The 13,957-nt window shown below is 41.5% G+C and overlaps 2 protein-coding genes across 4 annotated transcripts in view; one reads left to right on the top strand and one right to left on the bottom strand.

The window, feature by feature from the left end:
• The window catches only part of TAB2 (TGF-beta activated kinase 1 (MAP3K7) binding protein 2), a 63,491-nt gene extending 52,517 nt beyond the window's left edge, over window positions 1–10,974 (bottom strand). For 2 of the 3 annotated variants that reach the window (XM_051811217.1, XM_051811219.1), the window contains exon 1: window positions 10,746–10,974. The gene's annotated coding sequence lies outside the window, so the exon portion shown is untranslated. Of the gene's footprint in view, window positions 1–10,019; window positions 10,127–10,745 lie in introns of those variants that run through there. The other variant, XM_051811218.1, reaches the window with a different exon arrangement.
• LOC127481694 (cuticle collagen 19-like) lies at window positions 10,278–13,957 on the top strand. The gene is made up of 3 exons (XM_051811257.1): window positions 10,278–10,559; window positions 10,972–11,457; window positions 12,448–13,957. Exons 1-3 carry the CDS (start codon window positions 10,278–10,280, stop codon window positions 12,526–12,528), a joined length of 849 nt encoding a protein of 282 aa, XP_051667217.1. The 3' UTR covers window positions 12,529–13,957.

The raw sequence follows: 13,957 nt of genomic DNA, 5'->3' as shown, positions 1-13,957 counted from the left end.
AGAGAGCCAGGAATCCATTTCATAAAAATAAATATTAAACAAGTCCATGGAGAAAAAGTAACTCTGTTAGTCTCGATAGCTCTTTACAACTTAGACATAATAATACATTTCTTGCATTTGCAACAAAGGTAAGAGGCCTGCTAATAGAAGTAGACCAACTTTTGAAAGATAAGATGAACAATGTCATGCAGATAAAGTGGCAAAGGATTCATAACTATTGAACTCTGTATTTCACAAGAATTCAGTTTTTCACCATCCCAATTTTCTAACGCTTGTCCTGCAAAAATACTAAGCCATGGGTTACAAGCATGTATAATTAAAAAATGCAGATGGGGACTTTTCACAGGAGGTGGCAAGAACAAGGCTATTAAAAAAATCTCTTATGCTTTTAATTTTGTGATATCACCACAGTTTTCCCCCATAAATGAATAGCAAAGTAAGTACTATTCCTTCCAATTACATAATTTAATTCTCACAATAGGTTCAGAAAGGATGATAAAGCAGTGGCAATATATTCTTAAGTTCAGAAGGCAAACAAAGCTGCACCACTAGGCTTCTCCTAAATCAATTTAAAATCCTTGTCAACTCATGTATACCTGAAAACAAAGCTACAAGAGTCACAGAAGATGCCCTGCAACAGTAAAACATGAAATGAGGAAGTGCTTTGGAAATCAATAAATTTTGACAGTCTGCACAGTCAATGTAGGCATTCTGCAGCGTTCATTGATATGACAGTGTAAAGTGACGACTTGCTCTTATCACAAACAGGCAGCAGCTTGAAGTCACACAGACAAAGCTGAAACAGTATTTTACTACAAGACTCTTGAAAACTTCAAACATGAAGACAATTGTTTTTTAATTAACAAGATTCCATGCTAGTGTAACTGAATATTTTTCTAGCTAAAGTATTCTTTTTAGTGTAAACTATATTATGTTGAGGCAAGTTGCAGGTCTCAGTCTCATTTGCATTGGCAAGAACTTCCCCACTCATTGATGGGGAGTGGAAAACAACATTCCTGAGAGTTGCCATTGGCTCTACACTGAAGAAACAAACTCCAGTTTGGCCCATTCTTTTGGCCAGTTTCAACAGGAAGGAAGCCTGTAGCTCCATCAACTCTGCTAATACCATTAGGTGGTACTTTGACTTGAAGACACTCTCTATCACAGTGTAACTCCTTGAAACCTAAACCCACAAGAAATCAAGCAAAACAAATATAATAAACACAACCAAGAAAATGAACATGCAGGCCAGATTAGCAACTACTGTTGTGTTCCCAAGTGCATCCAAACCCAAACTCTGTGATTTAAAGAAAGAGAATACCTAAACATTAGTTTTAATTCACTCATCATTAAATGAAGCTTTATATTCATTAACAAGTCTGAATAGCAGACAATAATTTAACAGATTCACTAGTTTTCTCTTACAAACATTAAAGGTTATGAAAGGCTCTAACTCTGGGCCACCTCAAATAATGCTCCCTTCTAGTACACAGGTGAAAAAAATATCTTTACAAAACACCTGTTTTGCTATCCCATTTTTACCACATCTTTCCTCAAGTGTCAACAAGTGTAGCACCTCTTTTCTATACAATTCTCTCAGTCTTTCCTTCCACAGTTTACATAACTCATGGCATTTATGCTTATCTATTAGCCACGTTTTCACAAGTTTAAACAGGACCTGAATTTCCTACTCCACCGCAAAACTGGACTACAACATTTTAAGACTAAACACCTTAGAAAAACACAGCCATTCTTACTGGCAAAGAGAAGACTGCATTTAAGACTCTTCGATTACATCCATGGAACAGAAGAAATATTACCATTGTCATCTTTCATTCATGGAGGTCACTACTGAAGATTTAACATAGTGGCAGAATCCACATCAGTGAATTCTGTGGTTAAGTTAGTTCAACTAGTTCCTGTCCTACTTTTTGAAGGGCTAGCTTGTAACTCACACCATTTCAGTGTTTCGGTTGACCTTGTGAACAGATGCAGTGCCACAGTGGGTAGAGATGAATCCTTGAACTGGTCTTTCTGCTTGTCTGTGGTAACACCTCTCCTAGGTCTACAGTTCCATGAGGGGCTTCCTTCACCAACAATACCAGCTTAACTCTTATTTCTTCTGTTTCTTCACCCCACCTTAGTTCTGCAGGAAAACCTCTTTATGGGCTCATACTAAAATCACATAAGTGAACTCAGGGGAAAGGATGGTAAATCCATACCCCAGCATTGATGTGGAAAACAATCCCATCAGTGTGAAGTTACAGTAGACTACCAAACTGATCTAAGAGCTCCTCAGCACCAAGGGTTTAGTTCCACTCCATGAGATCACCTAACACAGGTAAAGAGCAAACTGGGTAGTTCTCTAACCCCCAGTACTTAGACTGACCCAGCTCACAGACAGATGGGACTAGTATGAACGACCAGCTGCTTATGTCAGTGAAAGGAATCTTCCCTGTTCAGTCACAGCAAACTATCAGACTGGCCCCTGATGCTCACAAACACTTGCCTTCTTCCATGTTTTGCTTTAAAACAGCTATCTTGAGGCCATTTTGTTGTATTCCTCCAAGAGTATTTAATTTATGCAGAAATACTAACAAAATAGCTAGAGCATTCCTTTCCACGGCAGCAAAGGCATACATACCAAAACTACTCGCTCAAGTCAATGTGGAAGCTCTTCCAGAAAAACACCATTCTGCACATGTAACTGCAGCTACACTAGCAACCTCTGTATGCAGACTGCTACATTATGGAAGGATGACACACTTTCATTCATTCAAAATGATGCAGCCTTGTTCGTACCTTTCACAGCTTTGACAAGGCCTTTATCAACCAGAATAGTGAAGGTAACACATTATCTAATTGGTATTTTTCCTCCACAGCGTATGTATGAAAGCACTACTGGTAGAAATCATATTTTCCCTTCAGTCTGGAAACCACAGGGGTTTTCAGCACCATGCAGGGGAAAAAAAGAAACAAATAATGGGCATTTTCTCTGACCCTTACTGCTTAACACATCACCTGCTAGACACAAGAGGCTGGAGAGAACAGAAATTTCCACAGTCCAAATGACAGTTTTCTCCTGCTGCTTCCTATTTATTTTATTCTCCTTCACCAGATACTGTGGAAGAGGAATCAAAAAGCATTGCACTTTAGGTATGGAAAAGGAAAATCAAAATGTGCTTCTTGTACAGGAGCAAAAACTAATTCTGTAGCACTCCCTTTTACACATATGTTCATACTAAGTTCTAACTCAGATACACTACAAAGTAAATTATATTTCTTAAAAAACTGTTAGTGGTTAAATTTTCCTTGTATTCAACTCATTTTACAAAGAAAAAAAAGTTCTCATTTTGACTGAAGTCCTGAGTGTATCAGACACAATCCAGTGTGATAACCTTCAACTCCCAGCTATGATACACCTACCTCTGCCATAAGCAGCTACCAACACATACAAGCTGGTGTCTAACTCAAGTAATTTCATAATTCTTTTATGTATTTCAGGTAAATATTAAAAGTCACGTCAAGGCATCACTAAATGAATTACAGCTACTAAAATCAGTTTTAATTAATTTTAAAAGATTGGAACAATTTAAAATTACTGGAGAACTAACAGGCATAATAGGTGAAAGATAACATACTTTGCTAAATGTCTTTGTCTAATCCAATATATGCATCTAGGTAAACAACTTTATTATTCAGGGGACGGTAAACTCTTCTAGGAGTGACTTATTTAATAAATATTGTGCCTTGCACTAAAGGGCCTAATCCAAGTCAAACTCTCTAGCCAATACCAAAGCATAGGTAAAACATAATCTGTTATTGGCAATTATTCCAGTAAGACAGTTTTAAATACAGAGTTTGGGACACACACACAAAATAATCTCATCCCCATTTACCAAAGACAAGAGTACTATTAAAAAAAAAGGAGCAAGACACCAAATATTTTAACTGAAACAGCTTCATAAGTCAATGTGAAACATACTGCTTTGTACTTATCAACATAAATGCCTTTTTAAGCATACTTTTGCTGAGCAACTGGAGATTGTCTGCTCCCAGGCTTAAGCCTGTTAGACTTAAGAAGGCTCTTTAAGAAAGATAACCTACCATTCCCTTTAAAAAAAAACAAATACTTGTTCAACAAATGGAAAGTAGCAGTTTGAACCAGGTGAATGAACTGAAAAAAATCCAAGTATAGAACTCATGACCCTTTTTTTTTTCCCCCTGTCATTCGCTCAGGAAAGCCCAAATGGAGCAGGGGTAAACTTATCAATTGATACTCTGAAGGAGAAACAAAACAAGAATGAAATGACAAGTGCTGAATGGGTCTCTTAAGAAATAAAAGTTTCTGAGAAAGATTAGAACAAAGGAACAACAAAGAGAAGTCTAAACAAGGGGAAACTAATGCTTCAGTTGCACAGCATAGATCATATACTGCCTACGCAAGGCAAAGGGAGAGTGAAAAGGGGGTACAAAGGACCAGATTTCCTCTTTTCTAGCTCACCTACAAATATGATGGGGTGTCAGTAAAAAAGTGGTTGGAGGAGATAAATTCTGCATGGGACAGATTTCTCAAAAAGCAAAGAAAAAACAAACAGAAAAAAAATGCTGTAAAAAGACACGAGAGTACTGTAAACAGAGAAACATAGCATAGCACAGACACAGGGGGTAGAGGCTTTTCTTAAGAGTTTAAACGCAACATGAACTGACAAAGGATTTAATTACAGGCCACACTGTACAACGTTTTTTTTAACTGTGTCTTTTTTCCCCCCCTATGTAGGTGAAACGGTTAATTTTTTCCACCTGGGGAAATCAGGCTTAGGACTTAGACTGCAAAAGACTATTCTGCATTTCTAGCCTTCAGTATAAAGCAGAAATCGATTTCCAAACCCCAAACGGCTCCAGGAAAACAAATGACGTATCTGAACCTACATGTTAGTCACAGCTTCTGAGGCACTGGATCAGTAAAAAGTACTGGTGTCTTGTGGGATAGTTACATTCTGAAACTTACTGTATTTTTCTTTAGTTATTTTACCCTGTTGAAAAAGACATCCTGAGAACGGTGATAAACAGATGGACCAACCAAAGAGATTTTTACACACAATTCAATTTCGTTTAAAAAATGCATTCTAAAGCCCTAGCTTTGACATATTTATACTTGATCTTTCTACAAGTCATCTATGAAAATACCTGATAACAGCAAGATATTATTGAACAATAAAGACAGGCTGCAGCAAATAAAATTAAAAGGTATTAGGAGTATTTCCTGTCTGCCAGGGATTTCTTATCCATTTCTACTAGCGTTACATACAAAATAGAGATGTACCAGGTAAATACTTATTTCAAGACTCAAAAAACTCCATGAAATATTTAGTCCATAATAAATCTATATTAAAAAGCAAGTAATTTCAGGTTTCTAAATAATTTGATACTAGCATGGCCCACCTTCACAGATAAATCAGTTAGACCTGTGAGCATGTTAAATATGCCATTGCATGCAACAGCCCACAGAGACATGACTGCATTACACTGTAAGCATGCAACAAACATGTAAGTCACACTGTCTAAAGAAACTACAATTATACATGATGTAACAAAATAATGCTTTTGACAGCATATTTTGAGAACAACAGATATGTCTTATGCAGTTCGCACATTCCTGCCCCGTGCTGCTTCATGCCCTGTATCAGTCTAGGCAATCCTGCTGAATCAGACCCACACAAACACACATACAGGCACAGCTCAAGAGGCTCTGTACACATGGAACCAACACTGTCACCAAACATCTCACAGCCACTCACAACAACAGTTGCTACACTGTAGTCAAAAGTGTACCACTGTTATAAGACAACCTTAGCAGCCCAGCAGTCTGCTTTGTACCTTACATATTGTCCTCCACCCTATTTTTCTTTGTCTTCATCTTCTTAAGTACCTATTTTAACATGATTTTTGTTTAGTAAACCAAAACTGGCAGCTGCTGCTTACCTTCCTCTCAAAGGCATCGTCCCATAAATAGCAAAACTAACAAAGCCCCGTTTCCCATAGATTTGCACTGTCTCAGACATGCTTCCGTGCTCCAATTAGTCACATTCCACCTCTATCCCAGATGCCTATATTATCTTACCGCTCTCTTTCAAGCATTAGCCACAATATACTTAACCTCTCCTGTCCTCTAACTACTGACTGAAGAAAAGAGTACTGCACTTCACACCTAGTTCTTACCCCATAGACAACTGTCTGCGGGCCAACTGGCGGCTAAACACAGGTAGCTCCTAAATTCATGCAAAACTTTTCCCTAAAGAGATGATCTTAATGAAGTCATCAACTTTAACAAATTTAACTTTTGTTCAACGTTATTAAAGTGTAAAATCTTTGAGACCTTGCCCCTTGGCTAATTTCTTTGCTGAAAATTAGTGGAGGAGCTCAAAATTTACTGAGATACAGGATCAAAGGAAACATAATTACTCAAGATCTGTGACTTCAGAAAGGCAAATTAAAGATTGTTTATACACTACACAGATATACAAACCCCAAAAGCAACTATTTCTTAAAAAACAAACCCAGAAAATTAGTGCATCTCAGTATCTTATCCATGTGAGGACAGCTGATTCTGAACTCCCAAACTGCAAAAATTCATCTTCTAGCATGCCTAGTTAACTAAGGTTTCTTAAAGAAATTGCATTTATGTATTTTATTTGTCCTTTTAATAAGTATTTGCATCCTCTCTGATCATTTTCAAATGCATTTTAAAGGACACATAAAAGTTTCACAGATAAAGAGGGTTCTACAAATTTTGTGAAAACTAGCAGCTTTGCAGAAAAAAGAAACTCGAATTCATGCTTTTGATGAGGGGAAAGGCAGGTGGAATTCTGCCTTCTCCGCTGGCAGCCCCAGCAGACCAACCAGCCAGCACCACATAGCACCAGCTTTGATTCATTTTGGAACAAGCTTAAGATGCTTTGCATTAAAGTGTTCATCTAGCTTAAGACAGTCAAAGTAGTGAGCATATATATTAGCTTTGTCCTGGTTTTGGTAAATTCTAGCAAACTTAACAATATCCTGACTAATAGGTGCACAATTCTGGTTGCTTGGGTGACTTTTTTATTTTTTAAAAATTCCTATATACAACCTACAATTTTCTTTTACCACTGGGTGTTCCCAAGCTAATGCTTTTCTAAATGCTAAAGGGAGTACAAGGTTTACATCCATTCTGAAACACAGATTTTTAAAATAACAGAAAAATTAAATTCTGCTCATAGTACAACCAGGATCTGAATGAGTTTTAAACCACTCAACATCAAAGACAGTGAAATCTGATCTTAATCTGTGCTCAGAATAGGAAAGAGCTACACAATTTCCATATTGCTATAGAAATTGATTACACATAGCTATTTTCTAAGAATATAATGCATATTTTACACAAAAGAGTCTTTTTCTGGTTAAATTCTGTGACTAGCTATTACCTTACAATTTGTTTAGCACATACCAAGTTATGCTTAACTTCTTGCAACCAACAAAAAAAAATAATCTAACACATTCTAAAAATATTAACTATTTAATGACATCTTAATTGCACCTACGGCAACAAGAACATCCTGAGTGATGCCATTCATTCAGCAACAGATATGTTCCAAGAATATCAGGATATTATACACAAACATCAGAGATCTTTTAACTTTAATTATGTCAAGCTATTTCACTTGGTTTCACTTGAACCCGATTACAAGCAATTAAGGAACTCCAAAATCCAAAGGCAGCATAAGACAAAACTAGAAAACTCAGTAAACATCTGCACAGCGTTTGGAATACTTCCTTGAATGAGAGTTGAGCTTACTCATCAGTTCAATAAAAATAAATCCCTAATTTTAGTATAATTAGAATACAGGTCTACAAAAACTTCTGTCAGGGAAAGCATCAATACTATGTCGGTGATTTTTTGGTAAGCATTCTCAAAAGAGGGTGAAACTGAAACAACTATTATACTGAAACTCCTGACTACAATTAAGAGTTTGTAAAAAAATATTATCCTATTGTAAATCTGACAGCTTTTGTGCTTTCATAGTTGCATTTAAATATGTGGAATCCAAACCAGACCAGTTTGCTAAGCAGGGTTCAAGATGTCTTAGAGCATCCACCAGCATTTCTCTTGTTTGAAACAGAATGCCTTCACTTGCCCAGCTGCGATAACCTACTATGGAATTAAAATAAAAAAAAAACAAACCAACTTGAATTACTGCATACATTCGTGGTAACAAAAGTTAACTTTCATTTCAAACATTTAAATATTTGAGTTTTGGGTATAGCTTTAAAAAAATCCAGTTCTGAATCACTGGAATTTTTGTTCTATTTCCTGTAAAAGCACCAACAGCAACATCATTCAGCATTCCGCTTGCAGCAGTTCAGAAAAGATCAGCCTGATCCCGCAGTCCTAATTTTACAGTCATTTCATAAACTTAAGGTCACATCTGACCAACCTTTTTTCTTCCAGTGCTTCCAGCCATGAAGATCATGATAAGGAGGCTGCACTTCGTAATAGGATGAAGAGTAACTTAGTTTTATGTTTCAAAGCACACTCTCACAAAGAAATAGTCTGCCAACAGCTCTTTAAACTGCCTAGCAAAAAAACCAAAACATACATACAAGTTTGCTGAGAATAATCTCTTCAACAGATGACAGGTTTAATTCTACATGGTTTGAAAAACATACCAGTTACCTATAAAGCCAAAGACCATCACAAAACAACATACGACCTCAGCACTCAAATCAAGTGAGGAAAACCACTATCTTCTTCCATTCTGTCACTGCTGGAAAAGAGAAGTTTATACCAGGACACTGTCATAGGAAGAGGGCCCGTTTTCAAGAATTCTATTATTGTATCAGCAAATATAAAGGAAGAGAGCAGAACCCTAGGACTTCTCTTATGTTGAGAAGGAAAATGGTTTACATTTCACAGTCTTGGAAAGCTGGTACAAGCAAGAGTAGTGTAGCATAGCAAGATGGCACTGCCCCCACATGTAATGAAACATGGATGATGCTTTATCAAGCATCTCAAACACAAAATTGGAATGACACAGACTGAGTTCTCCGCCAACTGCCTTCCTTTCCCCTTCCCCCTTCCAGGCTCTCCTGTGAAGCAACATGAGAAAAACCACACGGATTTTCTCAGGTTTTAAAAGAAACTGAGACTGAACTCAGTGTCCGTTCTGCTGCAGCGCAAGCCAAGGTACCATCTGCAGCTGAGCATCCCTAAGTTTAACATATGGATAACAATCTCAGATGACTGAAACTTTCATTTAAATTGGAGAGCAGAACTTACTGAAGCTGATGACATGCGTCTCCTAATGTGTCAGTGGAACTTCCCTCTTACCAAAAGCAGGTATCAGAATTCTGGGGTTTAACAAAACCCAATTACAATAGAATAGATAAAGAACAAATAATTGAATGATGTGTATGAAATCAGCACCCAAGCTGAAAATTATTCTCAATTTCAAAAAACCACGTGGCCAATCATGAATATAATGGTGTTGCTATTAGTGTCATTAGCCCTCCTTATAAAGCAGCACATGTGTAGTACCATTTCAGTGCCTAAATTATTATACAAACCAATCTGAACAGTCTAAGATAACGACTTTATCTGACTTCTGCTGATATTCAGAAGACACACATTAGAGTACTGAAAACTATATGCAGCACCGTTTTCAGCATTCTACTGCTGAATGTCAGAAACTGCTTTTGTCAGTCTATATCAAATACCCTAAACTTATAATGACTAGAAAAACACACTTGAAGCCCACTCCTTGCTCAGAAGCATTCCTCTGGAATTCTTTTTTTAATGTATGCACCTACTATCACTAATACAGGGACACCCACAGGTCCTGGGCACAAACCAGGCCCTGCTGAGAGACCAGGTACATTACAAAGAACACAAGGCTTCTGCCCTGAAGGCCTTGCTACATCTGGGCTGAGCATTCAGAGTTTTAGCACGAGCCTTTCAATGAATGAGACAAAGCACTACACACCTCCGCACAGCCTTCCCAGGTCTTTCAGAGGGACACAACAGAAAAAGAGAAGAAAACGAGAAACAGTACGTGTCTCCTCTCTTCAAAACCTCTCTTATCAGAACCATTTCAAGAATGTCTACTCAACAATTAAACTGACTCGAACAATGGAAACCGACGTCCCAAATATACTATATATGGAATCGAGCCCAGCTAGCCCCCACAAAGACACCGGGCACCAAAGAACCGCACCTCGGACGCTCGGATACTCATCCTCAAATGGCGGAGTGTCGCCCAGCGCACTCACACCTGTCACCTGCCAAGCGCCGGGCCAGCCCCCTCTCCCCCTCCCTCCCTCCCTTCCGCAGCCAGGCGAGCCCGCTGGCAGCTCCCGCCCCTCCACGGGCCGCCGCAGCCGTCCGATCCCTCCCCGCGCCGGGAAGCTCCAGCGGCTCGCGAAGGAAAATAAGTTTCCATCTCTCGCTGGACGTCCCGCTGCGCGGCGGCTTCCCGTGCCTTCGCTGCTTTCCCACCCCGCCCCAGCACGCCGGGATGAGCGGGGTGCCGGGGCTGCTCCCTCCCCGCGGCCAGGCCTTCCCTGCCTTCTTCACCCTGGCACAGCGCGGGGCGGCTGCGGGAGCGCCGGGCCCCCCGCCCCCGCGCCTCTCCCCGCAGCCCCCCGGGAATGGGACCACAAAACCAGCCCAGGAAGCCGCCGCCGGGCCCGTCCGGCGGGGTCAGCCTTACCCCGCTGCCGCTTCTCCTCCTCCTCCTCCGTCTCCTCCTCCTCCGCCGCCTCCCCCACCACCACGGCGGCAGCCGCCGCCACTACCGCCGCTGCTGCCGCCACCAGCGCCGCCGCCTCCGCCCGGCAGGGGGGACCCCGCCGACCCGGCCCGCTCCGCAGCCTCCCGCCGCCGCCGTTCCGCTCCGGGGGGTGAGGAGGGGGCGGAGGAGGAGGAAGAGGAGGGAGAAAGGAGGGCAGGGGGGTCCGTGCTGCCGCGCGGGCGGCGGGGCGGGCCGGGGTGCGGGTGCGTGTGCGTGCGTGCGCGTGCGCGGGTGCGCGTGCGGGTGCGTGCGGTGGCTGTGGCGGGGCCGCTCCCGCTCCTCCGGAGCCGCCGCTGGGGCCGCGCGCCGCTCCCGGCCCCCTCCCCCCGCGCTCGCTGCGCTCCGAATCAAAATAGAGACACAATATGGCGGCGGCGGCCGCAGCATCGCGAGACCCGGCCCGCGAGCGCTAACGGGGTTGCGGCGCGCGCCAATGGGCGCCGGGGCGGGGCGGGGGATGAGGGGGCGGGGCCTCCCCGGCACCGCCCTCAGGGTGGGGCCGCCCCCTCAGCGCTCCCGGGACGCCGGGATACCGGGGGGCGAGGGCACCCGCCCCCCGCCTCGGCCCCGCCTCGGCCCCGCCTCGCCACACCGGCTGCGGTCACCGCTTCGGTGGGCGGCGGTGGCGGAGGTGGGTTGGTGGGCTGCCCGCCTGGGAAATGGAGCCTGCGGGGTCTGCAAGACCTGAGAGAGAGGAAGCGCAGGATCTGCAAGGGGAAGAAAAACTAAGAAAATCAGTATTTATAAAAGAAATATTTAAATAAAACAACAATAAACTCCCCACCTTATGTCGGAAACAGTTGTTCGGAGGGAATTGCCCGACACCTTCTGTCAGAAACAGCAGCTCTTCCTCTAAATTCCTTCACGCTTTAGGCGGAGTATGTGGTTTCCACCATCCCCCTCAGGTATAGCTCGCACTAATCTCCAAAATGCCACCGGATGAGCAGGGCTCAGAAGCTGTCCCGTGAATCCCTCTTCCCTGCCCACCTCACACCAACACCTGCAGGAGGGGTCCCTTACCAGCCCGTGGGGCTGGCGAGGCCATGATCCACAGCCTCCTCGTGGGTCCCAACCTGCCGACCTGAAAAGAGGAATCGAAGTCCTCCTGTGATAGAAAGACAGGCATCCTTGATTTTAGTGGGACGTCCAAGTAGGTCTTTGTTTCATAAATGAGTTTACTACTCAGCCTGTCTTGAGTCAAGGTTATATGGGGCTGAGAATCACTGAAATTTGTTTGTCACTGTAAATAAAATAGTGTTTCCCCAAACCCAGTCAAAGTGCCTTACAAAAATGGGTAATGAGGCATATAGAAAGAAGACGCAATGGAAACATGAGGTCACAGAGAGCTGTACAGGGGGTTGCTCCACTGTAAGTGTTCAGGTGCATTAATCAAACCTTTTTGCAACCTGTGTGTAGACTATTCATGGTCTGCCCAGTCATCTGCTCAAGCACACTGCTCTTCAGCTTTTCCAGCACAACCATTTCAAACTTTGCCAAGCCATACCTGACCTTTCAGACAGATAGGGTGGTAAAGGGACATGACTATTTTTTGTGAGCAAGAAATGGAGTTTGTTTTGCTAAGTTTAATACCAAGTTAAATATTTGACCCTTTTGCCTACAGTTGCTAAAACAGGGATTTGCCAGAGGAAAGTCAAAGACCATCTCTCACTGTGCCATCACCAGTATTTACTGCAATGCTTAAGCACTGGGATCATGTGAGTGAGCTGCACCGTCCCTTCCCCCCTTTTCCAGACTCCTCGCACTGCATCTTCGTCTGAGCCCATTGCTAAAGTTGCTCATCTCTCCTCTACAGCAGCTAAGCTTGAGTCATTTTTTAACACCTTTCCAAAGTCAAAGAACAACTATTTAGGAAATTAGTGTTTCGTACTGAAATTCAGAAATTAACTGTTTTCCTATGTATCCGAAACAAGAACTAAGCAGATCTATCTCATAATAAATTCTGGGTGTAATTCTTATCATGGTGTAAATCAAAGCTCAGTCATCAGTGAGCCACAGGAATCAGAGCCTTGCTTCTTTCCCTGAAGATTTTAGGTATTATCCATTTTTTTTGCCAGAACAGGTATGAGTTCATGTTTTTTAAACCTTCATCAGACTGTTTATATTATTCACTGCTAGAAAATGACATTTTAAATAGGATTGGGGAATTATTCTAAGCATATTGTACACAAACTGTTTCTCCAAAGTACAGTCCATTTTTTCAGCTTGGTACTGACATTTCTGATGCTGAAATTTCCTTAGAATGCTTTTTAGAGAAGGTAAGAGGACAAGTCCAGTTAAAACCAATCCACAACAACTGGCACAATTATTTCTGAAATTGAGTTTAAAATTAGTTTTCCACAATGGAAAAAGGTGGCATTGGCAATTTTAAAGACACTTTTCCTTGAAACATTCAATTGGTAATTTATTTTTTGTTCTTCTAAACAGGAGGTCTGTCAGTCTTCAGGGTGATAAAAACAGAGGTAGCAATCACTGGCCCAGGACAGTCCTTGGAAGCTCCCAGTGGGAGGTTACAACCACAGCTTCTCCAGTAAAAACAATTATAATTTAGATAAATAAAATGACAAAGAAATACAGAAACTCACCTTATTTCACGTGAAACTTCATGCATTGTACTTCTGTTCTATGTAGAAGTTGTCAGCTGTGTGCCATAGTGCAATAATTTGACCAGCCTGCTGTAGAGAAGTGGACAATGCTGGATTCAGAAGTAAATTCAAGTGCTGCATCTCAGCATAATGCCAAAGTTGTGATGAATGCATAGCTTTGCTTAAATGAAAGTGCTCAACACTTGTCTCTCCCATTCCACTATGAGGGCTTATACTATACAACAGCTATTAAAAAAAACCCTTTTTTTTACAGTGTAGGAATAATCCAGATATTTGTGTTTGTTTGGAGGGGGTCTCTTGAAAACTGTATTGTCAGTATTCTAGTTTACCATTTTTCTTTCTGTTTTAAATGTCAGTGTAGTTCTGGTTTAAAAAACAAACTGAACTCCAGTCAGTCTTCTTTAATCAGAAACATCAGCTCTAGGAGCTCTGAATTTAAGAACAGTATTAAAATAACAAACAAGTATAATCATTTAGGTAGATGAAATGTTTTGTGAAAGAAATGGG

Source organism: Manacus candei, unplaced genomic scaffold, assembly GCF_025592945.1.
Source record: "Manacus candei isolate 608988 ecotype Guabito, Panama unplaced genomic scaffold, ASM2559294v1 h1tg000081l, whole genome shotgun sequence".
Classification (NCBI taxonomy): Eukaryota; Metazoa; Chordata; class Aves; order Passeriformes; family Pipridae; genus Manacus; species Manacus candei.
Note: the sequence above shows the minus strand (reverse complement) of the source record. Positions and strands in the feature narration are given on the sequence as shown.

Coding starts and splice junctions, on each gene's coding strand:
- LOC127481694 (XM_051811257.1), top strand. CDS start 10,278: ATGGCGGAGTGTCGCCCAGCGCACTCACACCTGTCACCTGCCAAGCGC. Junction 10,560..10,971: donor AGCACGCCGGGATGAGCGGG/GTGCCGGGGCTG, acceptor AAGAGGAGGGAG/AAAGGAGGGCAGGGGGGTCC. Junction 11,458..12,447: donor GGTGGGCGGCGGTGGCGGAG/GTGGGTTGGTGG, acceptor TTTTGCCTACAG/TTGCTAAAACAGGGATTTGC.